The sequence below is a fragment of the Lagopus muta genome, chromosome 3 (genome assembly GCF_023343835.1).
Source record: "Lagopus muta isolate bLagMut1 chromosome 3, bLagMut1 primary, whole genome shotgun sequence".
NCBI classification, from domain to species: Eukaryota; Metazoa; Chordata; class Aves; order Galliformes; family Phasianidae; genus Lagopus; species Lagopus muta.
Window position 1 is genome coordinate 42,288,913 of NC_064435.1, and position 27,375 is coordinate 42,316,287.

General features: G+C 34.5%; 1 protein-coding gene across 1 annotated transcript in view; it reads left to right on the plus strand.

The window, feature by feature from the left end:
* Positions 1-27,375, plus strand: part of CCDC178 (coiled-coil domain containing 178) — a 183,651-nt gene that overhangs the window by 38,052 nt on the left and 118,224 nt on the right. Inside the window, exons 8-16 of the mRNA XM_048940597.1 lie at positions 3,541-3,761; positions 5,797-5,939; positions 8,916-9,069; positions 11,651-11,746; positions 11,857-11,993; positions 14,027-14,210; positions 18,171-18,233; positions 21,340-21,501; positions 24,925-25,038. Of these exons, the coding sequence (XP_048796554.1) occupies positions 3,541-3,761; positions 5,797-5,939; positions 8,916-9,069; positions 11,651-11,746; positions 11,857-11,993; positions 14,027-14,210; positions 18,171-18,233; positions 21,340-21,501; positions 24,925-25,038 (1,274 nt within the window). The remainder of the gene's footprint in view (positions 1-3,540; positions 3,762-5,796; positions 5,940-8,915; positions 9,070-11,650; positions 11,747-11,856; positions 11,994-14,026; positions 14,211-18,170; positions 18,234-21,339; positions 21,502-24,924; positions 25,039-27,375) is intronic.

Sequence of the window (27,375 nt, forward strand, 5' to 3'; positions counted from 1 at the left end):
AGATACACTGATAATAAAGCAACCAACAGATGTAAAGGAAAGATGACTGGCTGTATGGAAGAACAGATTCCATAGTGGCAGGTTATTTTTCCTTTCAGAATTCACTTTTCTGCACTGAAATCTGAAGATATGTTAATTGTGATGCTTGAAATCAGGGAAGGCTTTTTTTGCTTGTATGATTCAAGCCCTTCAGTGTCAACAGAGAATGGCAATCATTGACAGACACATGGGTTGTTTTAATCTATGTAGTATTCCTGAGTAGTGTCATAGTACTATAGCCATGAAACTCTTGACTTTTGCATGAGAGCAAGGGTATAAATGTCATCATGGTTAGTGAACCTGTTTTTTCAACTTGCTTTTTCCCCAAATTTTATTCCTATAGCCAGGGAGTAAGCAAGCACAACATCAAACTTTTAGGCTTTTTGTACAGTGTGGCATCATGATATTTCAAGATACCATGGATGTTTATTGTCAGTGAGTAATGGGTGTCTTGGTGGCTGCCAAGCTGGTCTTGTATCTTTGTTTCTGATTTTAAGGTTTTTTTCTCAGTTCCTTTACGTCTGCAACACATCACATTATATGAAGATACACTATGACTCTCTGAAGTCTCTCAGTCAACATCTATAAATCTTCAATTCCTTTCCACAGAAGTGCTCCATGTTATCCTGTAGCTTCTGTGGGGATAGTTTATTATTTTTATATCCAGATGTCTAACAAAATATATCACAGCAGCAAAAAATAATCAGGACCCTAAAATCCAGGAAGCAAGACTTTCTATATTAATGCTGATTTGAGGGCTGGCTAATTATCCATTTTTTCATAAGGAAAACAGTTAAGTTCTAAAGAAATCTAGATTCTTGATGTCAGAGATGCAGTGGTCAATGTGTCTTCACTTAAGCAGTTTTCATATGATTGGTAGCCATCACAGCTCTGGAATGTCATCTCCTTGCGGTCTGCAATATTTTTCTTAGACTGAGAGCAGCAGAGCAGTATTTATAGCTATTCCAAGAAAAAGGCCTCAGAGAATGTCAGTCGGATCTTCTCAGTTGTGTTTTTGACCACTTTTTACAGTCTTGTTTTGGTATGTTGTAGAAGAGGAAAAATACAGGCTCAGAACCATCATGATATCTCATTACATCTGTTTGTTACTGTGTGGTTGAACTAAAATTAGAGATGGTGGGAAGTCAGTTAATATTCCCAGACACTGATTTGCAAAGCATAGTAGTGGTTTGTCTATAATTTTACTGTAGTTTTTTAGAATTATAGTGGATGCCAAAAGAGAGACAAACATTAAGATGAAAAGAAGTGACATAATTTGTAATAGCGAGTTCTGGGATGTGAAATCACAGTCAATACTGTGGTACATATTCCTGATGCTCATCATCCTGAGAGTTTGACAAGTTTCTCATGGTCCAGGATGTGTAGGATATGTTTTCAGTTTGAAATACTTCTTTTTCTTTTTTTTTTTTCCATAGGCAAAATGTGAAGATGGGCACATTTCTGAGAATATATGAGAATAATTTTTTTTTTATATTTATTGGCATATGAATTTATATATTTATCTTAGCCAGTGCCTAATTTGAATTGGAAACAAGAAATTGCTGTTAATACATGACTAATTTGAAGAGAATGTTACAGATTTTTGTTTGTTTGATTATTTGTTTTTAAAACAGGAGTCTCTGAAGGGCAGTTTATAATGTTCTGAAAACAAAGGGAGAGGTTGAATAAAGGATCAAAATTAAAATTAATTCACTGGGAGGTTAGAAACTGCTTTCAGGAGAAAATCCTGTGGCAACTGAAAGGTCAATTTTTCCAAAGCAAAAAAGCTGTAAGAAGGTTAATAATACAGCTTTGTTCTGCAGCACAGTAATATGAGCTGCAGAGCTATTACATTCCAAGTCAACAGCAGTAATGCAAGATGCAAAAAATAAAGAATAAAAATGTTTTGGGGGGACCCAATACTTTTGCTTTACTGTTTTGCATTCAAAAGTTTGGAATAGTAGAATAATGATTTTTAAATGCTGTCAGTCAGTTATGCGGTGATATACTGATAGAATATTTATTAAAATTAAAAAAAAAAAATAAAAAATAAAAAAGTAGAAGTTGGGTTTTAGATATTAACCAACTCTCCTCCCTTGATATCAGTAGGCTGTGGTAGTGTGGTGTGTCCTTGGGGTAAATTTGTCATTTCCAGGTTTATAATAATTTACAGTATTATCTGTAAAACAAAAAATTATGCTAAAACAGAATTGAGGATAAGGGAGAAGACCCCCAGGGATGTTACAATTATCCCTAATCTAAATAATACAAACCCAGGAGATTCTTAATTAAGAGTTTGCATGACCCATTCTGAGTAGGCACGGAATTCTGTTATTTCTTCAGACTTCCCTTGATTTCCGTTATTGCTGACTCCTGCTGCCCTTACGTCCTGTAGGCTGTTGAGGTAATTGCAGTGACACAGCCCATCTTCAGAACTGACCTCTTCTGAAATATAATAAAAATTCAGTGTAAAACACTTTTTTTTTTCATTTTACTGTTAGGCATCACTTAGTACGATACAGAAAAGCCACTTACTCATATAATGTCTCTTCAACTTTTAGTGGCAATGAAATAATACATTTGTAAATTTGTGATTTATGTCTTGTTAACGCAGCAAAATGTATCAACTGTTAAGGAATCGCGCCAGATATTCTATAGCTACTTCTCTGAGCTGGAAAGCCTTTTCTTCTCGGTAAAATGTACTTCTCTCTCTCAGATTTATAACAAGAGTTTACTCCTGTTTAGATGTTTTTTTTTCTCTTAATTGGTAATCTTTTTCACTGTTAAATATCAGCTGCTGCGGTACCGTTAGGACACAGTCTGTAATAAGGTTTTCTTTCTGAGCAAGATGAAATATGTGCTGTCATTCAGCAACCAATGATCTAGTTACATATTTTCTTGTAAGGGCCCTCAGGAAATTTATACCAGTGTAGGAGAAGTAAATGCAATGAAGTGAATTAAGACTGACACATTTCTGTATGGCAACGTGAATGTGTTCTTCTTGATGGCTTTGAATATTTATCTGTAGTCTAGATTTTTTGAAGCCCCATTTAGTTTCAGAAAGTGTTCCTGAACTGAAAACAGCTGTCATATTAAGGGGATCTGGGATATATACTTGCCCTGTTCTTCCTCTGCATCCGCATACGTCCATTGCTGGTGACTGGCAAGTTTAGTACAGCTCTTTTTGTGTGGTAACAACCTTTCAAGATATGCCTTAAGGCTAAGTGTTTTAATTTCCTTCATAAAAACAAAGCCACCACTCACTCTGAGAATTTACTTGAATGATGTAGTTAGACTATTGAGTTTCAGAATAGTTCCACTCCTAATGTACTATTTGGTGATGTCTTTTGTAACCAATGTCCTCTTTTGGCCTTAACAGTGATTTACAGCAAAATTTTGCAAGTCTTATACTCGGTATTGTAACTGTGCATTTCCTAATCTCACTAAGCATTCACGGTGTCACTCAAATACACATTCTGTTATGCTAATTATCTCTAACAGAATACGAAACATGCGCTCAAGATACCTTAGAGCTACAATGGCATTTGGATTGCAAAAGCCGTCAGCTGCGACAGGTACAAAACCAAATACTTAAGATAGAAGCAGTTAGCAGAAGGATTCAGGAGGATGTAGACTTCATGAAGAAACACAGCCCTCTGCTGGAAGAAAAGTTGAATCTGGAGGGTGAAGCTGTGAAGGATGTGTTACTGGCTTATGAAAAGGTGAGTACGCATCATACAAAAAAAAACAATCACAAAGATACATAACCTTTTACAGCAGCATCACCAGTCTATTTTAAATTTTGTAGACAAAGACTGTGAATTGTGTGCCTCAGTACAGAGTACAGGCAGAATCCAGGGAATATAATGCTGTGGGCCTTTAATAAAAGTCTCATAAGCACATGTAGAATGTAATTCTAAATTTGTAAGCTCATTCCATCTGTTTGGGTTTCTTTTTTTTTTTCCTTTTTTTTTTTTCTTTTTTGCAGAAAATGTAGATGGCACATATCTGATGTTTGTATAGATTCTTGATTCTTTTCAGATTTCTCACAGACATCAAGCTTTGTTCCAGAATGTGGATAATGTGGAAATATTAGAAGCTGTCAAAGAAAGTAAAATTGAATTATTTTCAAGTGGTGGTGCATTTTTAATGCGGATAGTTGCAGACTGAACAATCAAAGTGCAGCAGAGTTGTAGATATTTTTAAATGGTATCAGAAAAGGAGGGGTACTGCGTAGCCGCAAGTTCAGATTTTAATACTGATTATTTTCTATGTATGCTTTATAGTTACTTTTAATCTCAAATCTAGAGATGAATCCATTTCAAGGTACTGCATTTACATTCTCAAAATGATCTTATTCTTCCCGGTGATTCTGAATAAAAGTTTATTTAAACATTTGCTTTATTTTTAACCTTGCATTATTGAGGTGTCAACAGTCATGTCAAAGTACTTCTAAAATAAAAAGGAGCTAATTAAGCATTACATCACATAGATAATAGGAGAATTGTTATAAAGTAGCGTCCTTCCAATTCGTTTCCCTTTCTTAGTTAAATATGAATGGGACACAATCATTACTCTGTGTGTGAATGACAGCTTGCAAATTCTTTTCTTGTGTGTTTCTGGAAATAATTCTCCGCACACCAAAACTTGCATATGGTTCTGACTATGAAACAGCTGGTAGTTCGATCATTTTTAAGATACCAGCTAATTAAAAATCAATTTGGTTATTTCAATTTTCATTTTGTATCCTTTTTTTCTTGTTAATTTCTTAGAATAAATTGTATGCAGTCAAAAAAATTAAGATGCTCTAAAGTACAGATCAGGAAACAGACTGTTTTCCGAAGACTGTATTAAATTAATACGTTTTTCAGTGTCTTTCTTTTTAGACACCACATTTCTTAAGAAGACAGATTTTGTGTTCTTGTGATTCATTTATATATATCATTTCAGCAAAGCTTCTAATTAACAAATTGTGCTCTAATTTACACGCTGCTCCTTACTCCTTTGTTTTTTTCTGTGTTGGTTTTTTTTTTTTTTCCTTTTTTCCCCCCATGGCCTTTGGAAAGCAGCTCATATTGAGTTTTCTTTGCAGTTGAAACAGTTACTGAATTTTGAATCTCTAGTTTTTAAAACCCAGCAAACTAGTATTTACAGATTTTGTATCAATTTTTTTTTAACATCTGTAATATTTTCAAAAGCTGAGGTAAAAAGCATGTGTATAGCACTAAGTGGACAGGAACTGAGCAGATCCAGTACTGTTGATACCAGTGAAGATTTTATTTATTGTCTGCATTGTCTCAGGCCCCTGTTTTGCACAGGTGACTGCAGGGCTTGCGCATGCTTTGGGTTGTTTCGTTTAAGTAATGATTCTATCAGATTACTGAGAGAAACCTCTGTGACTTCTTCCAACTTATTTCTTTCTTTCTGCTCCAGAGGTCACTATCTTCCCATGGAAGTAGTCACTTTTCACAATAACTTCTATGCTGTGCAACAGAATGAATGGCCTCTTGGTAATACTTCCTAATATCATGCAATTTTACAACATCTTGTTGTCTTTCACTAGGGTATTTATTGCAGAACATGTGGAATTTGTTGTGATGGCATCACAAAATACAGCTTCAAATTTAAGATTCAATTTTAAAATTACAATAATCAAAACTAGATATATATATATATATATTTTTAGTTATTATTATTTGTGACATTGTGTGTGATTTCTATGTAACATCTTTCAGAAAACTTGTTTTATTTGCTTAGGCATCCAGAATATATTCTGATGTTCATTCTGAGCTCATGAAAATTCAAAAGACAATGAAAAGAATTGATGAAGAAGCTAAAAAGAAGATAAAATCTATGTATGAGAAAATTAAATGTGCTGAGGTGCTACTAAGTCAATACAAGTAAGAGCTGTTCAAAACAGTCGTACGCATATTAGTTTTTAGTAGTGACAATGAAATTATAGAAAATTTGCATTTAGAAAATATTTCAAATTCTCAGTTTTGTAAAATTGAGTAGTTATACCTAAAATATGTTTTTCATAGAATCCTTAGAGTTCAGACCTTTAAAGGTCATCTAGTCCAATTCCCATGCAATAAGCAGGGACTTGCACAGCTAGATCAGGTTGTCCAGGTCTTGATCCAGCCTTGCCTTGCAAGTGCCAGGGATGGGACGTCGCCAGAACCTGTTCCTGTGCCTCACCACCCTCACTGTAAAAGACTTTTTACTTTCTTTGTCTTAGTTTGCATTTGCAAAAGGTCCAATAATATATGCAAATGTAATGTTCCATGAATCAGTTCCTGAACTGTTGGGTTTTTTTGGTTGTTTTTGTTTTTTTAACCTTATTTTACTTTAGAATTTTTATTCATTCTAACAGAACTAGGCAGATAACTGGGTGATTCTAGAGAGCTATGTCAGTATTTCTTTGTGCTTCTGTGAACTACAGTGACTACTCTTTATGCAAGCACACATGTAAAACATGTAAGAGCTGTTACTTTTACTCAGTGAAAGCCTCTTTGCTAAAGAGGTTTCTCATGGGTATGTAAGATCGTTATTAGAAAAAAAAAACTTTGTGATTTTCTATGTTTATGGGCTATCAGCAGCTTATCTGACTTTCTAAAAAAAGTCAGAAAATAAGCAGTTACAAACAGTTTGTACACAAACTCGTTGTAGTTCCTGTATTCTGGCACTGAAATACCATTTGTCTACCAGACTTATCTACCATGAAGCTGAACATCAAATTCTCAAATAACAGTTATAAGAGTTTTGGGTACTGCTATTGACCTTTTCATTTGATGTTCCCATTAGGAAGAATTAAGATATTTTTAAACTTGTATTGTAGTGATGCACACTAGAATAAAGCAAGACATGCAGTAGAATTTGAGAATAAAGTGTTTGCTACCCTCTGTGAAGAACACACTCTCAGGGGGAAATGAAGAGAGTATAACTAACTGCTGTAACTGTTTTCTTCTGGGTTTAGATTTTCTCATGAACAGAAATGGACCATGTATATTTTCTGTTTCACTAGTTTAACATATTTCCTATTTGTAGCACGTGACAATGATGTAGACTCTCGTGCATCTTGCAAACATTTTTGTTTGTGTGGATGGTAAGTTAAACTAAAAATGCTAAGGAGTATCATCATTTAATGAGTAAAAAAAATAAGACTTTTTTCTACCCTCAGTGAGGAAATCAGTGGTCAAGTCTGTTTTCTCAGCCGTTTGATAAGCTTGTAACTGAAGTAATACCTATGTTGTCGAAGTAGATTCTTCATTTGCCATCTGAAGAGGATCAGAACAATGTAGTGCTTATTGGTGACAAAGGCAGATTTGTGATGGCACAGACTTGAAAGGCTGCACTTCTGTTGATACACATTTTTTATATGTTGAGTACCATCAGTGAGAGAACTGAAAATACTGGAGGAGGGGTATGTCAAACAGCACGGTCTGTTATTTTTGCACATATTCACTATGGCTGATAGAAGCATATTTTTCCATGGGATTGTTCTCAGAAAAGTTGTAGCTGATAGGCAGTATGCCTGTTACGTATCTGTCATCAGAAATTCCAAGTATCATTTATATGGCAGGACAAGGAGAAATGGTTTTAAGTTGAGGGAGGGAAGTTTTAGGTTGGATGCCAGGGAGAAGTTCTTTACTATGAGAGTGGTGAGGTGCTGGAACAGGCTGCCCAGAGAGGTTGTGGATGCCCCATCCCTGGAGGTGCTCAAGGCCAGATTGGATGGGGCCCTGGGCAGCCTGGTCTAGTATTAAATGTGGAGGTTGGTGGCCCTGCGTGTGCTGGGGAGATTGGAGCTTGATGATTCTTGAGGTCCCTTCCAATCCAAGCCATTCTATGATTCTGTGATATGTTGTGAATAGTAGGACATAAGGGAGTGGAGTACAGATATTTGAAGTGTTAGGTGCTCATTTTATATATATATATATATATATATATATATATATATATATATATATATATATATATATATATATATATATATATATAAATATAAATATATATGACCTTTGGCTCTTGAATTATTAATTCAAGTTTTTGTCTTCATCAAACAAAAATAATAGACAAACACCAACACTCATTGTAAAATGTTAACCCAATATCTGTCTATTTCTTTTGCCTTTTACAAAATACCATTCTCTTACGCTGTTGTAACAAAAGACCTGTGCTCAGCTTATTGCAAGTTCTAACAGCTCATTGTTGGAGTGTTTTCCTGACTATTGTTGTATTACCTCTTTCTGTAATTATGGGTGGTTTTTCTTCTGATAATTCAGTGTCTGCTGATACATCTGGGAGTTGGAGTAGAAATAAGGTGTTTAGCTCCTTCTTTGACATTATCTACTCTCTGCAAGTTCATTTTTACATAAATAGTTGGTGTCTTACTTGTGTAATGGCACCAAAGATAACAGTTACAAGATGATACAGGAAAAAAAAATCACTAATGGCGTTTGTCCATAAAATGATACTGAACTACACTGATGAAATGAAGATAGCTCTGAACTAGATTTAGCCACTAGTGGAGAAAATAAATTGATTCTTATTTTAATAAATGTGTTGAACAAAAGTCTCCTACTAAACTACACTAATGCCTGTTCAGAAGTCCAATTAGAAGCTGCAGTGTTGGCAGACTTTGTAAGTATAAGTGAATGGGTAGCCTGAGTAGTTTTGATTTCTGGCTGAAATTGTATGAACCTGCCAGGTTGGGTGTTTTGAAATTCTCTCATGCATACCTGCTCAAGAAACATAGTAGAGAATCAAAATAAATCTTTACTAATTTGGATCTGCTTTACATTTTCCTTTATGGAGAGGGACTACCTTGGAATATTTCCAGATAGATGGATTCACTTCGGGTGTATTTCTATTAGGAATGAGTTAAAGCATTCTGAATTTATTTGGACCGAATACTGTATGAAGTTAAAAAAAACAGAGGAGAAGATTATAAAGGATGAAAAACACCTTGAGGAGTTAGTGAAGCAAAAAGCAGAAATCCAGGAAGATGCAAAATGTTGGAACAGCAAAGTGAGTCTTGAATATTTATAAACAAGCCAAGTAAATGAGTATCTTTTATTGAAAAGTACAGGAATGCCTGAATATTTTTGTATGCTTAAAAGTTATTATCCTCTGTAAAAGTAAAAATGCAGGTTTTGATTTAAAAGTAAAAACTGGTAGAATTGTACAGAACTCTATTGTCCATTCTTGTACTGTGCTATTAATGTTTATCATTATTTATTAAAGTTATCAATCATCTTACATTGGTTTGAGTGATCTACATATTTTTAGTTGTGTGCACATCTGCCTAATACTGGTTATCCTTCTAAGTCACCTACACTGAATGTTTAGCAGTACAACATGAGTGTCCTTTTGAATTAGTTTTTTTTTTTGTCTTAAGGTGACGCATGAAGCCCTTTCCTGCAGCATGCAGAGTGATAGCCTGCTTTACTTGAAATTCCCCTCTTTTCTCCCATATTTATCTGATACTATTTTTGGAATCTTGCATTTTTGTACTCAGCGGTTTAAAACATGAAGTGGAGATCCTCATGCAGTCTGACTGGGCATTTTCAGTGAACTTACTATTTCATTGTGGTGCCACAAGGAAAAAAAAAAAAAAGAAAAAAAAAAGAAAGAAAGAAAAGAAGGAAACAAGCCAAAAGGAATGTTTAGGTGCCTAAAGCAGGACTTAGATGGCCGCAACAGAACTTGTCATGTGTGCATGCATATGTGTGCATATATATATAATATCAGTAGTAATAAAAATATCAAGGTCCTCCTCAACGGAGATATTCAAAAGCTGTTTGGCCATGGTCCTGGGAAACATATAATGTGTGGGCCAATCCATGTCCAAAAATAGATAGACAGAGTCATACTGGACAGTCTGTAATGGGTTGCTTTATACCTTTTGTTTCCAATACTCAACGGTTTATTAAAGTTGTTTGTTTTTTTTTCTATTACTGACACTAGCAATTGCTACTGATGGAATGTTTTCAAGTGTAATCATGTCTTGTAGTACTGTTTAAAAAAGAGGATAGATTTCATACATAGTGATAGAAAATGAAGAAACAATTGGATGATGTAAAAGTAACAACTGAACAGTGTTCATAGTGTTCAAGTGCACAAAGTTAGTTTGTAAGTGTCTTCTAAATCTGTATTTATAATTTGACAACAGACACCTTCATAGCTCACATCTCTCCTTGAAAGTCACAAATGTCAGACGTGCAAAATGAATAATTTAGGAGACAGGGGTCATTGCAAGCTTTCTGTGTGTGTGTGTGTGTGTGTGTGTGTGTGTGTGTGTGTGTGTGTGGTTGTTGACGATTAAGTTGTGTTTTAAGAAGAATGAGAAGAATAAGAAAAATGCTTTGTTTTTGAAATTACCAGAAGAGTTATATTAGAAGGGATTTCAGGATACCATCTAGAATACTTTTCATAACGTGGCAGCATTTCAAATTGTTCTTGTCAAAATGTTTGCTCTAAAAACATGAAAAAGAGAAAAACATTTCTGAATCATCATCTTTAAGTACTATCAATTGAAAAACCAGAATTTGTGGGTTATTTTCCCTGTAAATGTAACCAGTTTGTCTTTCCTATACTGCCCTGAAATATTTCTTTCTTTTTTTAAGAATATTTCACATATAAAAAAATTCTGCTGTTCAGTCTCCTTTTCCTAGATTAATAAAAGTGCTTCTCTTCAATCTTTCTGATCAGAACGTTTTCTAATTCCTAACCATTCTTTCTCTGTGAACTCTCTCTGTTCATTTGTTTATTTATTTATTTATGAGTTGGAATGAATTTTTAAAGGTCACCTACAGCTAGATCAGTTTCCCAGAGTCCGATCCAACCTGAGCTTGAGTGTCTGGATTTAGGGTCCCTGAAATTGGCACACTACTTCAACTGTGACCTTGCTACATCTTCGGCTTTCATTCCTAATGTCCAGGACTATCTAATAGATGTTTTAAACTAGATATTTATATAATTATTTCCTATTTAACATCAGTGAATCATTGTGACTGTCTGCCTTGTTTAACTGGACTTAAGCAGTTGTTTCCTTAAGCAGGTTTGAATTTGTGTATCATATACCTCCAGATCGTAGCACTTTGTATTTGTTTACCTTTAATTTAGCCTTGTTGGTTATATACCAGCTTGTAGTTTATCCTATTCCAGTTGAATGTATCTCTGAGGAGATTGTATAGTTAAGCTCTGCCAGGATATGTGTTGCTTCAGTCTCTTCAGGGTAATGAGAGGGGAGTGAAGCAAAGTGTTTTTCAATTTCTGTATGAATCTCTGTGTTAGCTCAATAGAGATATTGGGATATTAAAGTAAGTCTTAGAACTGAACAGAATTAAAAGTATTCAGTTCAGTTACACAACATATGTCACGTATAAATTAGCAGACTGTGAGAGTGTGCTTACTGGTTCTGTGAAGTCTTAAGGATTCACCTTGGATACATAACAATGGAACATGTGTATGAATAGCATTGCATGAAATATCTCTAGTTACTGTTTAATAGGCTGCCTTTTAATTATAATTTAAAATAAATTGTTTAATTTTTATGAAGAAATATAGGAGATATCTGTATTACTTAATTACTTAAATTATATTTTAGGTAGAAGATTTGAATAATAAAATAACTGCACAAGCTGATGAGAACATAAAAATATCAGATGATTGTTCTGACTTGGTTAAAGCTATGGAAGAATTGGTAAGTTCTTTATTATTTTAAGTAAAATGTCTGCATACTTGCTTCTTCTGTGTTGACCTGACTTATTCTGACTTATTCTAAAAGTGTCTTAATGTTTTAATGATCCTTAGAAATCCACCAGGGAAACTGATCTACAAAGTAGAAAGCAAAAGCTTCTCAAAATCAATGAAGCACTGGACATTTTGAAACGTGAAAATGAAGGACTCCAAGGAGAAAGTGAAGAGTTTTTGCAAAAACTTGGAAATTGGTAATGTTAGCAATATAAATATTGGAAGCAAGTGTTGTTTTATCACTGAAAGTACACCTATAAAACAAAACCTTGCTGTTATTTATTGTTTTTTTTCTGTAATGCACCATTTCAATGTCAGATTGCCTTAGGCTGAAATTTATCACTGGCATTTTTTGATCTTCATTTGAAAGAAGCAAAATGAAAATTCTGCCAAAACCAGAATACATAGTTTGATAAAATAAAATTACGAAGTTTCTGAAATTCTCTTTGTTAATGTAAGCCTCAGTCCCAAAGGCATTTCAGTAAATCTTTTACGGACTTTACTTGTATTTTTTTTTAATTTATGATATTTAAAAAACAGAATCTGAATATTGTGTGTCTCTATTTTTCTTTGAATTCTTGTAAGATATTATGCATTTTTTGTGGATCCTCAGTTTATTGATTCCAGATAGCTGTACTTTAAGCTGTATTTTGCTTAATGTTCCTAGTGCATTTATAATATAACAGCAAATAGAACAGATTTTCAGTTCTTCATTTACACACCGGTATCTTGTTGGTTTTAGGTATCTTACAAAAAGCCCAACAAAAAGAAAGAGTGCTCTTTGCATGGAATTTTATTTGAGTAATACAGAAATCGTAAATCTTTGATCTTACTGGGGTTCTTGGCTAAATAAGATGAGTTCTAAAGACTATAAATATTGTTCTTTTGGGGGTTTTGCCATTAAGTGCCACACAAGAGGCAGGATGTTCGGTAAAGCTCAAAACTTTTAAATGCTCTGATCTGCTGCTCACCTCTTGCCTGATATTGGCAATATTTGGTATGTCATGTCAGTACTGTGATACTCTGAGGCTATGATTGTTTCCTGGTTTCAGCTGAGACAGGGCCAATCACATACCTGTGTGTTGGTTGTTGCTGAGCAATGAGAGCTGCTGCCAGGTTACACCACAACAGGCTGTAATTATTTTTTTTCTCACAGTGAACTGCCAATTTCTTTAAACTCCTCCAAACTTATGTGGCAGTCGTCAAAAAAGAAGTGAAATTGTCCTTGCAGTTCAATCTTTGTTTTCAACGAGGAACAGAAAGCAGTGCAGGGATGACGTATTTGTCTTACATGACTTTATTTCCTCAGTATAGTAATGGAAAGAAATAAGTAGTTTTTATCTTAGTGACATTAGACCAGGTAAACACCAATGTATCCCAGCTACAAAGAAGGCTAATGGCATCCTGGGCTGTGTTGGGAGGAGCATTACCAGTAGGTCAAGAGAAGCGATCCTTCCCTTCTATTCATCTATGGTGAGGCCACATCTGGAGTGCTGGATGTGTTCTGAGGCCCTCAGTAGAAGGGAAACATGAATGTATTGGAGAGAGTCCAACACAGGGCCATGAATATAACAAAGGGCCTGGAGTCCCTCTCCTAGTAGGAAAGGTTGAGAGCTGTTCAGTGTGGAGAAGTCTTGGGGTGACCATAATAATGTTTGTAAATACATTATGAGAGGTTCAAAGAGCATGTAGCCAGGGTCTTTTCAGTGGTGCCCAGTGCCAGGACAAGAGGCAATGGGCACAAACTTGAACAGAGGAGGTGCAAGTTCTCTTCAGAGCACCAGGAGCACTTGTGTGCTGTGCAGGTGATGAAGCACTGGTACAGGCTGCCCAGAGGCTGCGTGTGGGGTCTGCTGCTCAGAGACCTTCAGCAGTTGCTTGGACGTGGGCCTGGACCCCTGCTCTGGTGTCCCTGACGGAGCAGGAAGGGCCCTGCCAGCCTCAGCCATTTTGGGATGCTGTGATTCTATGATAAAGGTTAACAGTGGGAATGTGTAGGTAAAAAAAATGGCTGTATGTAGTTGTTTGATATGAAGGAACTATCAGGGCTTACAATCATGAATGAAGTAAGTTTAAAGTTTTAGGGAAGAGCTTGGTGTATTCATCATCATATAAATGGATGATGAAATCCTGCCTTTACTTTTGATTTTCAAATATTTTAGCTTCACTTATTTAATATTGAGTTTTCCTTTTAGTAAGCAGACTTTATGAAAGAATTTTATTTTAACAGTTCAAGAGCAAAGGAGGCATATCAGTCAGAAGTCAAAACTCTCAGCAAAAGCATTGAGGAGTCTGAAGATCAAATAAAACAACTAAATGAAGAGCTTTGTAAAGCTGAATTATCTTACAATGAAAAAAAAGCAAAGTATGAAGAAATCCAAGAAGAAATAACTGCAGAAAAGATCTCTAACAAGGTTCTACTTTTTTATTCGATTTTAATGTGGAAGAAAAAAAAAACCAAAACACTTCTACGGCGCAGAATTACTAGGCAAGCGACAAAACAATACACAAATAATAATCTGGGATTTCTATATTTTTATCACGTATTTTAAAACACTTGAAAATCTGAAAAATTTGAAAAAACAGGAGAAAATAAATTGCTTATTAAATGGTCACAGAAAATGTCAGGCTAAAAATTAAAGTTTACAAATATTAAAGCATACTAAAATTCTGCTATTTGTAGGTAATTCAACGGGAATACTAACAAATAACCTCATTCTTATGTAACTAAGTGATTTGAAGAATTTGCCAATCAATATATTTTTATGTGATAGCAAATGTAGACATCGTGCATGAGATACTGCATTAGAGTAATTATTTAGTTATCATTAGAAAGTAATTCATTATCCAGAATTGAAATATAAATTCGTTCTTATATATAGGTTTTGTCATGACTGTGTTTGAAGATTTTTGTGGGTTTTTTTTTTGCTTGACATAATTCTTAATAAATAACATAGTACATATGCATTCAGAAATATGTGAAGGAAATAAAAAGAGGAATTTTCATACCAGGGAGATATAAATGGTGTTTTGTATATTTTTCATTAGTGTTCTTCTACTGTATATGAAGTATAGATTGCCTGGAAGGAGGAACTTCAACATTTTATTTTCCGTAACAATTTCAAGATTTCCTAACTTTTAATCAGGAAAATTAAGAACATTCATAGTATTTTCTAGACTAGTATGCATTGACATATTAGGCTCTTCACGTTTTTCCTAAGTAAGCAAATCCAAGTACTGGACTCTGCCTGAAAAACAGGAAAGAGGAATTGTTGGATGTGATTTAAAACAGAACCAGTTGAAAGGCTTTTTGAGCCAAAGGGAAAAACTGTAAAACATGGGCTAGAAAACTTCAGAGCTTTTCATTGTGCTAGGTTGTCTTCTCTTGCATCAAATTTATATTACTGGCAATATCTGAATTTGCACCAAGTGCAAATTCCAAGTGCAAGTCCCGTTGAGGGACATGGTTTAGTAGGAGCTATTGGGAATAGGTGAACGGTTGGACTGGGTGATCTTTTAGGTCTTTTCCAACCTTAGTGATTCTATGATTCTATGATTCTAAGTAGGTTTGCCCTATAAATTGTATTTTTGGTATATTATGCTGTTCTATGGCTGTATGTTTTAATGCTAAATTTCTTCTGTCTTGTTTGTATATAAATTTGTCAAGTACCGTTTTCCTTGCATTCTTGATGGTGTGTGCTAAAACTTACACATGAATGGATGTTCAACTGCATGAGCAGGGAGTCTTTTATGGTGCTTTTTTTGCTTTTTACTGGGAACTTCATGGGTGCTAAAAATTAGTCTAGGAAATAAGGATTTTAGAAGAGTTTTAGGAAAAAGTCCCTGTTTATTTGCTTAATTTATATTTTTCCCTCAATTATTCAAATGTAATTTAGGATTGATGTTTAGTAATCCAGATGTTGTTAAAATCAGTGCTTCTGGTCATCTATTAATCTGACATTGTCTCTAGCAGCCTTCCTATTCAGATATATTTGGGAAAGGATTTGTCACTACTTCTTATGTACTTTGCATGTTTAATCTAAAAACTCCTGTTTAACTTCCCTGATGGTGCTTTTTGATTTAAATCCACAAAGTTCAGGATCTTGTCTGTTTTGCTTCTTTTAGACATCATTTCAAATGTTGGAGGATACAGTCTGGCTGCTGACAGCTTCCTTTCTGTTGTGGTGTTGATTTTTCTATTTCATGTTTCCAAAACATCCATCAAAACCTGATTTGCATGTGCTTTGAGCCTCTAGTACGATATATATAAATAGTCTCTGTCTAGCTTGCAAATATTTTACTTTTTCAGCTATCCTTCATAACATTTCTAATATACTAATAACAAAAAAATCCATTTTTGAATTTTGACTACAGTGTTACTTTTTGGATTTTGTTGCTCCTTAATCTCCTTAGTCAAGTCATAGATAGGGTTAGTATCCTGGGCATGCAGCCAATCAGAAATGTATCTCATTTATGGTTATGCATTTATGGTTAGAGACAGAATTTCATTTTGTTTGTGTTCTAGTTTCTTTCTTGGCAGAACTTCTACATTAAGCCATTGTTAGTGTCCCATCTCCAATGATTGCTTTCCAGCATCTCTTAAGTTGATTCATTACCCTTGTTGTTGAGTATCTCTGTTTCCAGCAGCATCAGAGTTATCATTTTGTTATCAGCTTTAATGATTATGGTTAATCTGTGGTTAATCTCAGCTACCATAATAGCTAAAGTTGTGTGGTTATATTTTCAAAACTTAAACACATGAAGCCACATACAAGGATGGCCAGTTGCAAGAGCTAATTACAAGGTAAAAGTTGCTAGTTCAGTGAGAACAGAATGCAAGGAAGCTAAGATACCTCTCTGTCCATGCAGTAGCTGAAGAGAGCTGAATTTTAAATATGCCCTTATAAATGATGGTGCAATTGTAAGTTGATTTTCTGGTCTCTGCTGATATTTTGTTAGAGCAATTACCCCTTGATGTGTCTGACAATGCATCTGTCTGTAACCACCAGTTAAACTGTCTCTGTGGGCCACTGAGGAGAATGAAAAATATATTCACACAATCACCAGGTGTTATCATCAGTCATTCTAAATGATGCTGCATTTTGGAGAGCAGTCCAGAAGCAGTCCAGAAGCAACAGTTCTAAGGCTCAGTAGATTTAGATTCAGATAGGTTTATGGATGTGTTGGGGGATATGAAGGCCCATGGACACTGATTTTTGCTCAGAGTTTTCCTTGGAGGAAATGTATGAACTTTCATCTGGAAATAAAAGTCACACAGAATGACAGAATGGCCCAGGTTGGAAGCTCTAACACCCCCACCACAGGCAGGATCACCAACCTCCCCATTTAATACCAGACCGGGCTGCTCAGGCCCCATTCAACCTGGTCTTGAACACCTCCAGAGATGGGGCATCTACAACCTCTCTGGGCAAAAGACAATGTGTACTACTCATTGATTACAGGATTTCCTCCAAATGTACTTTCTACATGAATGCTGGTCTGCCTGTCTCCTTTTCCCATGAAGTTTGTAATAATCTTTTTTTGATTGGAGGCTTGAGAATAATTGTATTATTCTATTATTAAATAATTGTATTATGACCTGCTCATGCAAGAACATCCCTCTCTAAGTGCTGATGGCACGTGCTTCCAGAATGCAGATACAGATGTGAATTAAACATCTTGAAGAAATAGATTTCAACAATAGAAGGGATTGAGTCTGTTTCTAACTTTATTGTTGGCGACGTTATGCCTAGTTTTGCCTAAATAATGTCCTTAAATTCACTTAAAAGAAAACAGAAAAGTCTAATTAGGATTTGGCTTACAGTGTAATCAGGTATATTTTAGTTATGATGATCTGCTAACGTGATGTACATTAAACTAGAGGTTTTCAGTGTGCAGACTAGAATAATTTATTTGACTGTAATTCTAGAAGTGGTGTGAGTAGAGCACTCATATAAGAAAAGGTTGAAACGTTCAGATTTTTTTTCTAGAAATTATGAAAAAAGTCCCATCATAGGCTGACAGAAGGTATTGAGATTGTTTAAAATCTCAACATTTGATGTTCCATATCATTTTAGGTGAGCCAATTCAGCTTCTTCATGTATGTTAAGCTCAGAAAATAAATAAATAAATAAATAAATAGTTACTGATATATTTATTCAAATTTAAAATATAGTCTTCCTTTTCTTGTAGTCTATATTTATTTAACTACTGTGCCTGAGTAAGTGTTGTAATTTCATCTTTTGTATAGTTCTGTGATAATCGAGAGAAAATTTAAAAGTTGTGCTTGTCCTTACTGTGATGTCATTGCTGTTGTCTATTAATTTATTTTCTTATGTGTTGCATATGATTTTTTTTTTTTTTTTTTCCCAAAGAATCTGGAGTGGAATCTTATAAAAGAAATTCAAGATGCAAAAGAAATTTGCAAAGTGATTCAGGTAAATATGACATAAACCCATTTACTTGAAAGCTAAGTTTTCCTTCTGTGTTCTTTTTACTTTCTACCATAAATTAGCTCTGAATACCTTGTAGCCAATTTATATAGAAAGGTAATGGGTTTTGCTAAGTAACTGAATTTGTTGTTTTTTATATCCAACTAGGAAAATGCAAATACTCATGAAAATTTGGACCATAGTAATTGTATTCAAGATGTTTGCAATAACTTCCAGTTTGCTAGAAAAAAACACAACAGCTTTCAATAATAATTCATATATGCAGAGACAGTATCATCTGAATTTGTATTTTTCTTCAGTTTCTGTAGAAAGTACAATCAGACTCCTACCATACTTGATACTGATGCATGTACATATAAAATGAGCCATTTTAACACCATTTGATTTTCCCCTGGTGTGAACTACTTAATTCACACAAGATATGCCACTGTTACTTTTTTAATTGTCAAATACAAGCCTTTTTGTCTGGTCTTCACTGCTGCTTTTCAACAATCCTCAGGCAAGCATTGATACTATTTCAAATTTTCTTACTGAAATTCCAAGTAGGGCATTGCCATCCATTTCCATCCTTTGGAAAATCAATTCCCTCAGGTGCTTCCCTTGATAGTATGTGTAACAATCGTATTAAATGTGTTGCAGTAACTGTCAGTTCTTAATGTTTCAAGCAAGACACGCAGTGGAAGCTCCAGGACTGTTTTCTGAAGAAATCCTCAATTTCTCCATTCAGTGTCACCAGTAAGAAACAGGGAGGGGGCCTTAAGTTGGAGTTATCAGAACCAGGCTCTAGCTTCCATCTGATCAATGATAGTCTGAGCAGCAGCTTTCCAGACAACAAGATAACAGAACTTAAGAGATTACCAGTTAGTCTTCTAAAGTTGGAAACCCTCTCTAGCTTCTTTTGTGGTTGTAGCAAACAGGAAAGAGATAATCTCAAAGGCTGCTCTTGGATTTACTGTGCTGCGCTGACCGTAAGTTCTTCTGAGATCTTTGTTTCTCCTCACTCCCACACCCTTTTTTTTTTTTTTTTTTTTTTGAGAGAGAGAAGTCTGATCCTTTTTATTTGATTGTGGATATTCAACCTCCAATTGAGGTTACAAAGCTTGTTCTCTTCCATTCTGTGACTTTGAACTTGCAAGAAATTTGCAGTAGAACCTAGCACATACATTTCACGCTTCTAGAAAGAACACCTCCAGGAGGGATCTTGCAATTCCTTTGCATCCCTGACATAAGCAAGAAGTGTTGAATGCTCCTCTTCTAAGCCTTGTGGTGCTCAAGGTTGTCACCATCCTGTGTCTTTGTGGCTGATGCCCACCTTCCCTCTAATTCTTAGGCTTTGCTTCAGAGAAGGCTGAAGGGAATGCTTTTCGTCCCAGCTGCTGCAGCATAACAGGTTTTGTTTGCTGCTTCTGAACATCTTCACTTTCTTTGGATTCATTACTGATAATTTTCTATTATTCATTGGAACTAAAAATTGCTGCTTTCTCTCTTGGTTCTTGCAGAAATCCCTCAGTACTCATTCTAGCCTACTTCTTTCCTTCTACAGACAGGAACAGAAGAACAATTCCCTAATGGGATATAAATTTGCTGCTGAGAACTTTTTTCATCGCAATTCATGTGTTTTCACAACAGAGGTTCATCTTTATAAGTATCTCATACTTCTTGTGGGTTCATCTTTGTATTTTATACTTCTTGTAATGTTCATTTTCGACTACAATTTCTTTAACTATTTTTTTTTCCAAAACTAATAGAACAAAACATAACGATGATAGCAAAGGCTACTGAAAGAGCAAAATCTATTATTAACAACTGACTATAAAAATGCATAGCAGTTTAGAGGAGAGTCTTTTCTAAGGTAACTAAAGGGAATTTCCTAATGCCATCTGAGTATAACCACCATCAATCCAGAATTACTTACGCTTATCTGGGGAGCTTTTCTATTCTACTTACCAATCATTTTGTCACCTGAAACTTAATCCATAACCTTCACCTAGCATAGTGAATTTGAAAGTTCTGTTGCATTAACTACTAGAAGCACTTCAAGTAAAGGTATGTTTGTAGACTATTAAAGGAGTTATTAAGGGATTAAAAGCATTTATTTTCCACCTAAAAGTAAAACAGTAAGTTGTGTGTATGGTCATTCCTTGCCTTCTTTCCAGTAATCTTCCTGGAATTCTGTTTCTAAAAGGGGAAATCAAAATGGTGGCAGTTGAATTCCACTTCATATATACATAGATACATAGATATTGGTTCTAGATATATAAGTTCTAAACAGATAAATAATTGAGTTCAAGTGATGGTGAATTTGGTGTAGTAGAAATTCAAGTGTATGTAAGACCTCCCTGCTCTTTATAAACAATGTAATTGCTAGTACATAATATTTCTCTTTCTTTCTCTTTTTGTATTTCTTTTTGGTGAAAGAAAGATGACGTTGGATGTATGCTGGCTTTTAAGCTGGTTGGCGTATTTCCCAGCCTTGAAATGTGTTTATTTATTTTTGCATTTTTTTTTCCTTTCTATCCTATATTCTTTCTCTCTTTTCCTTTTCTTTTTCTGACTGTTGGTTTTCTGGTTTTTTTTTGTTTGTTTGTTTGTTTTTTGGATTTTTTTGGTTTGTTCTTTTTTTTGTTTGTTTGTTTGTTTTTTTTGTTTGTTTGTTTGTTGGTTTGTTTCCTGAGAACTTTCCTATGGTGATAGCATTTCCCATCAGAAAAGACTTCCTTTTTCAACATCATTAATATTTGGAATTTTAATTCCTCTTTTTGGAATACTGTTCTTCTGTTTGCTTAAGTATTACTGTAAATTAATTGTCTGCTTCAATATAATACTTGTATTTCATACTGTTTGTTGCTGATGCCTCTTCTGTGTTTGTTTGCCAGTTGTAGTGGCTATTCAGCCTTTGTTATTCATGTGCTGATTTAATGGCCAACTTTCCTTCATTCTGAAGACATCTTGAATTGCACAGAATTTTGTGGTCTATTCAAAGTATTCACTTAAACATATAATTTTTTTTTCAGACTTGAATTTTTCATGTTTAACTTATGCTTCTGATTTCAATACTGAAAGGTATTTCTCTATGTATTTCAATAAACAGGCCAGGACTAAAGATATATATGATGAGCTAGAGGAAAAGCAAAGAGAGAAACTAAAGAAGAGAGAAGAAGATATGAAGAGGATAGAAGAGCTAGAGAGACACATAACTCATCTAGAAGCAAATTTTAAAAGAAATGAAGATCTATTTAATGAAAACCATAAGGTAAAAGTGGTAGATTCTGAGCCATTTCCTGACGTGTTTTCTAATTGTTACTACAACAACAACAACAAAAGTAAAAAGAAAAAAAAAAAAAAAAAAAGAAAATTAAAAAGATGTAACAGAAGAGTTCAGAAGAGATTGATTATTAAGGTGTGTGATTGTGCTGTGATACAACAAAACATACAGCCTGATCCTAGCCTTAGAGTCCTGTCCTTTCTTGCCTTCTGTATTAGAAAAATCGTTATTTCTCTTTTAAGTTTTGTGATTTTCTTTCTTACAAAAGGGAAGACTGTTTAGTAATTGCTTATTTCCTTTGTATCTCTTTGTTAAGTTATAAGTTGAAAAGAGCAACCAATGTATAAGCCGTGGCAGGCTGGGAACCCTTTTCCATTCTCTGCTTTGTGAGTGATATTGATTTTTTTTTTTTTTTCCTTTTTTCTCATGAAATGTCTGTTTTATATAAGAAAAAGACACAGAAAATCTTAGTCTTAAAAACAAATCCTCAGTATTCTGGAATTGACTTTGGATAAAATACACCTTTCTCTTCCAAGGTCTCTATTCATTTTGCTTCTGGTAAAGCATTTGTACTGTCATACTCTGATGTGTTTTGAAAGCAAGGCTAAATAGATGTTTTCCTCCAGAAGTCCAGTAATGACATGGTACAATAGTATTGCCCGCATGTGCTGGATGTATTAATGATGCTAACTCTTCCTAAGGGGAAAACCTTGGGAAAATTTTCAGGAAGTAACCTTTCATCCAGAACAGTTCAAAAGAATAACAGGAACGACAACGGAAATTGTAAGACTGTGAAGCACTTCTTTTGTTACTACAGTTTCCTCTTTTAAATCTGGCAATCTTGTAGGTCTTTAAAACTTTCCTAATAAGGAGTGTTGCAGCAGTGGTGATAAAAAACAGAATGTACATTAGACAATGTTATCTAAATAAATTACTGTTTGAAACCAAGATATTACAGTGAGGGATGGTTTTGAAAAATACTCATAGTAGGTGGATCAGTTTATTCAGTCTTTAAAACTGGAGGCCTTAGGTGGACAATCATTTCCTTAAGTAATGATGATAGTGACCGGTGTCTGTGGGAAACATGATATTTTAATGAAAAGATGTGGAAATAGTCAAAATATGGACACTAGAGTTTGATATAAGATGTAATGGCACTTCAGTGACTATTACGTATACATATATAATGTACATTTAAGAAAAACTAAATGAAACCAATACTGCCTTTCCTTTACAGAGCTGCTAGGATGTAATTTATTTGAAGATTTTTTATATTTTTTTTCTCATTAAAAACAATTCCATAACATTGCATTATTCTTTTTGTACATCCTTTTCTTTATTAGATTCTTATTCCTTTTCTTATTTTGGGGAATGGCTCTGACAACTAGAAACAATGGAAATATTTCATTTGTTTTCTGTCTTCTGCCACACGTGCAGCAGAGTTTAGCATTCACAGTGATCATTGTACAAATCAAAAGCACTAATTGTGAGCTGTCCTGTTGTCATTATGCTTCAATTAAGCTTTGCCTTACAAAGCCTTTGTTCTGTATGCCACCATGAAGTCATAGGACCATTGAATAGTGGTTTGGAAAGGACCTTGATCAGCTTGTTTCAACCCCTCTGCTGTGGGCAGTGACACCTTCCTCTAGGCCAGTGCTCACTAAACTGCTCACTAAAGCAAGCAGTTTTTCAGCGTAGGGAAAATTACCTGAAATTTCCCTCCACACACACCCCCTATGTGCACTCCTGTTTCTTGGCTGTTGGGTTGTTTTTTTTTTTCTGTCAAAGGAAATAAGTATTTTATATACCTGAACTGAAAATAATCAGTTTGAAGGAAAGGTTTCTCTCTTAAGTGTCTGAAAGAGGAGAAAAGTTTCACTTGTCCGTTGTTCCCGTTCAGAAAAAGCACAATACCTTCATTTTTGTTTCAAAATCAACACCCAACAAAACTATTGCTTTTCCATAATCCCCATACATCTCACAGCTCATGCTTTCAATCAAGTGCAGTTAACATCTTTCAAGCCTTTTTAGTTTAGATACATGTTTTTTTTATTTTTGGTCAATGCCAGACACAAGAGTTTCTATTGCCTCATCCATAAGCTCTTACAGAATCGTTCTGCAATCATTTATGGTTCAGTGATCTGCCTACTGGTAAATAGTTTGCCACAGGAGATCATCTCTATTTTTTATTGTTACTCTACATGAATTGTTCTTTATATTACCTGCACATAGCAATACTTCAACACTTTGGGGGAAACACTGGAGAATGTAGAATAGTTTGAGTTTAGATAATGAATTATTTGATAGTTTATTTTTGGTTCAGGTTTAATATGTCAAATTGGAAAAAAAAGCCCTTCTCTAATAGCTAATAGTATTTTCAAAACAGCATAATAATGGCAGTGACAAACGGTGTTAGCCCTTCCCTAGCTAAAACTAAGTAGAAACAATGTGACAAAGATCACATCATTAGTCTCCTGGAAACCTGGGGAGGTGTGGCATAAGTTATGTATCATTGTCCATTGCTGTGTATTTGCTCCTGTAATAGAAGCTTGGAAACAGAGTTTGCCCAAGCAGATTTATATGTGAATGATGTGTGAGGTACTGGTAATGCCAAACAAGGACTTTCTCATTGATTAAATGTTTAAAGTGCTTCAGAATGGAAATATTAATACTGATTTTAATGTTTATTGTTATATAAGATGAATTGAATTTGAAATTTTGAATAACATAGCATAGTTGTTATGCAATTATTTAAGTACCTTTTGTGATGTAATTTTTTTTATTACATGCATTAATAATAGTTTATATCATTTAGTATCTGGTGCTCACACTAATGATGCAAATGAAATTAATACAATTGAGAAGAACTGTTTTGTTTGAGGTACTAATTAATAACAGACTGGATTAATGAAAAATACAAAAATCAATTATACAAATATTGCATTTTCCATCTTCTTCCTCTTCTTCCTAGTTCTCTTTAGCTGTATTTTTCACGAGTTAGTGATAAGAAATAGTAAACATTTCTCCTTTGTATTCCTTCCATGGAAGCTATTCCGATGCGTATGCATTTTGGTTAGATAACTTTATTTGTAGCTTTCTTGGCAGAAAGAATGTAAAGAAGCCTGGGGAGAAGAGTGAGCAGTGATATTTTGTTGTGTGATGATAAACACTGTTTGAAGCACCAAAGATGTTTTCTCTTTTATGTGTGCATTTTTTCCTTCAAAGCATAGAGTACACAACATGTGAATGAGCATGCTGTGTTGATAGAAAAAAGGTGTGTAGGGGTAAACAAAAGTAAACTTAAGAATAGTAACTTAAGCAGTTTACAGCTAAAATATTATCTGATTTCTCTGGAAGGTAAGACAATATGTTTTGAATAATAACACATCTCTTTGTGGATATTCCCTCCAGAAACTCTCCTATTTAAATCAGAGAGCACAAGAGCTAGATAAAAAGCAGAAGCAAACGGAACAACAGCTGAAGCAAAAAAGAAATATTCTGCAACATCAGTTAAATGCTATACAGGTGAATAATTTAATGTTTTTGTGGCCTTTTTGAAGTACGTTTTATCTCAAAACTTAAACTGTCTTTTCTACACAGTTGCTTTGAAACTATGTACATGTAAATAGCATATGCTTTTTTTTTTCTCTCTTGTAGTTGCACTAATGTATGAGGTCCATAGCCTTAAAACACAGTAAAGTACAAAGCAGAGTAGATATCGAGGTCACTGAGAAGTCCTTTGCTTTCTTCATTTGCTGCACTGGCTCAGATTGCTTGAGGGGCTTTGGAAATGTAAAGGAGAAAATCAATAACAGATGAAAACGATACTGGTGTGATAGAAAGTGCCTGCTAATTGCATGTTTGCACAGCAGATGGCATCTTTTTGTAAATGATGGCTTATATCTGCTGTATCAGTTACTAAACTGTATAATCCACTGAAGGGAATGACTGAATTTCATTACTGAACACTATGTTTTATACAAATGTGTTCATAAGCATTACAAGAAGAAAGCATCTTCTTTCTAAGATATTGTTCATTTTTATTATTCTTTTATTTGTATATGTATAAACTTAAATTAGATTAAGCCTTAAATTAGATACTAAGCCTGAAAAATGAGTCATAGATTAAAATAAAAACAAAACAAAATGCTTTCATGTTGTTCAGCGTATCTTTCACAAACCTGGTAATTTCTTCCTAAAATCTCTGACACTTCCTACTTGTGACAGTCTTAAATTAAGGATTGGAGTATTCACAGGTACATTCAAGCTTCTAAATTTGATAGGAAAGGCAGAGTTTATGCATCTCTTTCTGTGAAACATGAAGCACACTGCAGGTTTACCAGAAGACCTTAGAACATGTGGAAGTGACTGATGAGTCACATACTGGTCAACGTACATATCAGCATATTGATATTCAGTAATTCTACATTGTTTTCCAGTGCAAATCATTCTTAGTCTTTAGTTTTAAGAATACCTTTCTTAGTAACTGTAAATAACTGTTCCACTATTTCAGGTAGTGTTCTGTGGAAATGAAACAAAAAAATGTAGAAAGCCAATTTTATCACATCTCCAGAGCAATGAACTAGTAATGATATTTGGATACCCTTAGTACTACCTTCTTAGAGCTTTGGTTGGTATTCCTTAAGCACAGCAATTGAAGTTTTGTGAAAGGGGAGCTAGGCTGTTAGCTACTATAGCAGACCTTAAGGAGGGGCTGTTCAGTCTACCAATTTTTAGATTACAGAATGTAGAATAACTCAGTGTTTTTATTTGTCTGTTCTAAAACCTGATTGCAAATTATTTCTCTTCTGTAATAGGTACCAGATTGCATTGACCCAATGGCTAGCATTCCCTGGCCTTGGAGGCCAACCTTTTCACTTCTTATCTGCCTTCTCAGGATGTCAGAGACAAAATGCTTCTTCACTGGCAGTTTTGTTCTAACATAGTTCATATATGAATCTTTAGAAAAAAAAAGAATACACAGGTCACAACTTCTTTTTGTATGTATTTACACTACGCTCTGATGCCTCAATCATCTCAAATTTTATTATTTGCTTAAGATTAGGGCCTGAACCCTCTGCTCTGATATTACATATACTACAGGCTATCACATTTCCCTAAGTTCCTCTGATTCTAAAACTAACAGGGATTTGAGACTCTATATGGGGATTTGTGTTAATTACCATATCTTCATTTTCCTTCTAATGATTCTATGTTCCTGAAATTTCCACCTTACCCTATAAAAAAACGTATTACATTTTAGAAAGTTCAAGAGGTCTTAAGGTATCTCGTACTTCTGTGCTTATGTTCCTATCTGTAATAAAAGCTTTGATTCATCAATTTTTTTTTTCAGCCTCCTTTTAGCTATACCTAGCTATACCTTTACAAAACACTTACTTTATAAGGAAAATGATCATTAGGCTATGTACCAGGGTACTGCCTCAGAAAAATGGTACAGTATATTAAAATATATATATATGCTGACCTTTATTAAAATATTTACATATATTCTTTGTCTACTAAATTTTAAGGTCTTGAATTTTTTTATTTCATGCAGTGTTTATAATTGGTGCATACTTAAATTATCTGAATATGTGTGTATGTATGGGAATAATCAAAAGGTATTTTCCTCTCTCTTAATTTAACCCATTTATGTAACTACTTAGAGCCCATTAGTATGGTTACAAAATCTAATGCAGCTACTTTAAAAATATAACCCAACTAATAGACTCAACTTCTTAATACTTTTGTATTGCTGCAGTGCATTATGTTTACCTTGTTTATTGAGGAAGCTACAGTGTTTATTTACTAGATGCTGATGCTATTGGAAGTACTGTTTGCTTTTGTCATGAATCTTTACTC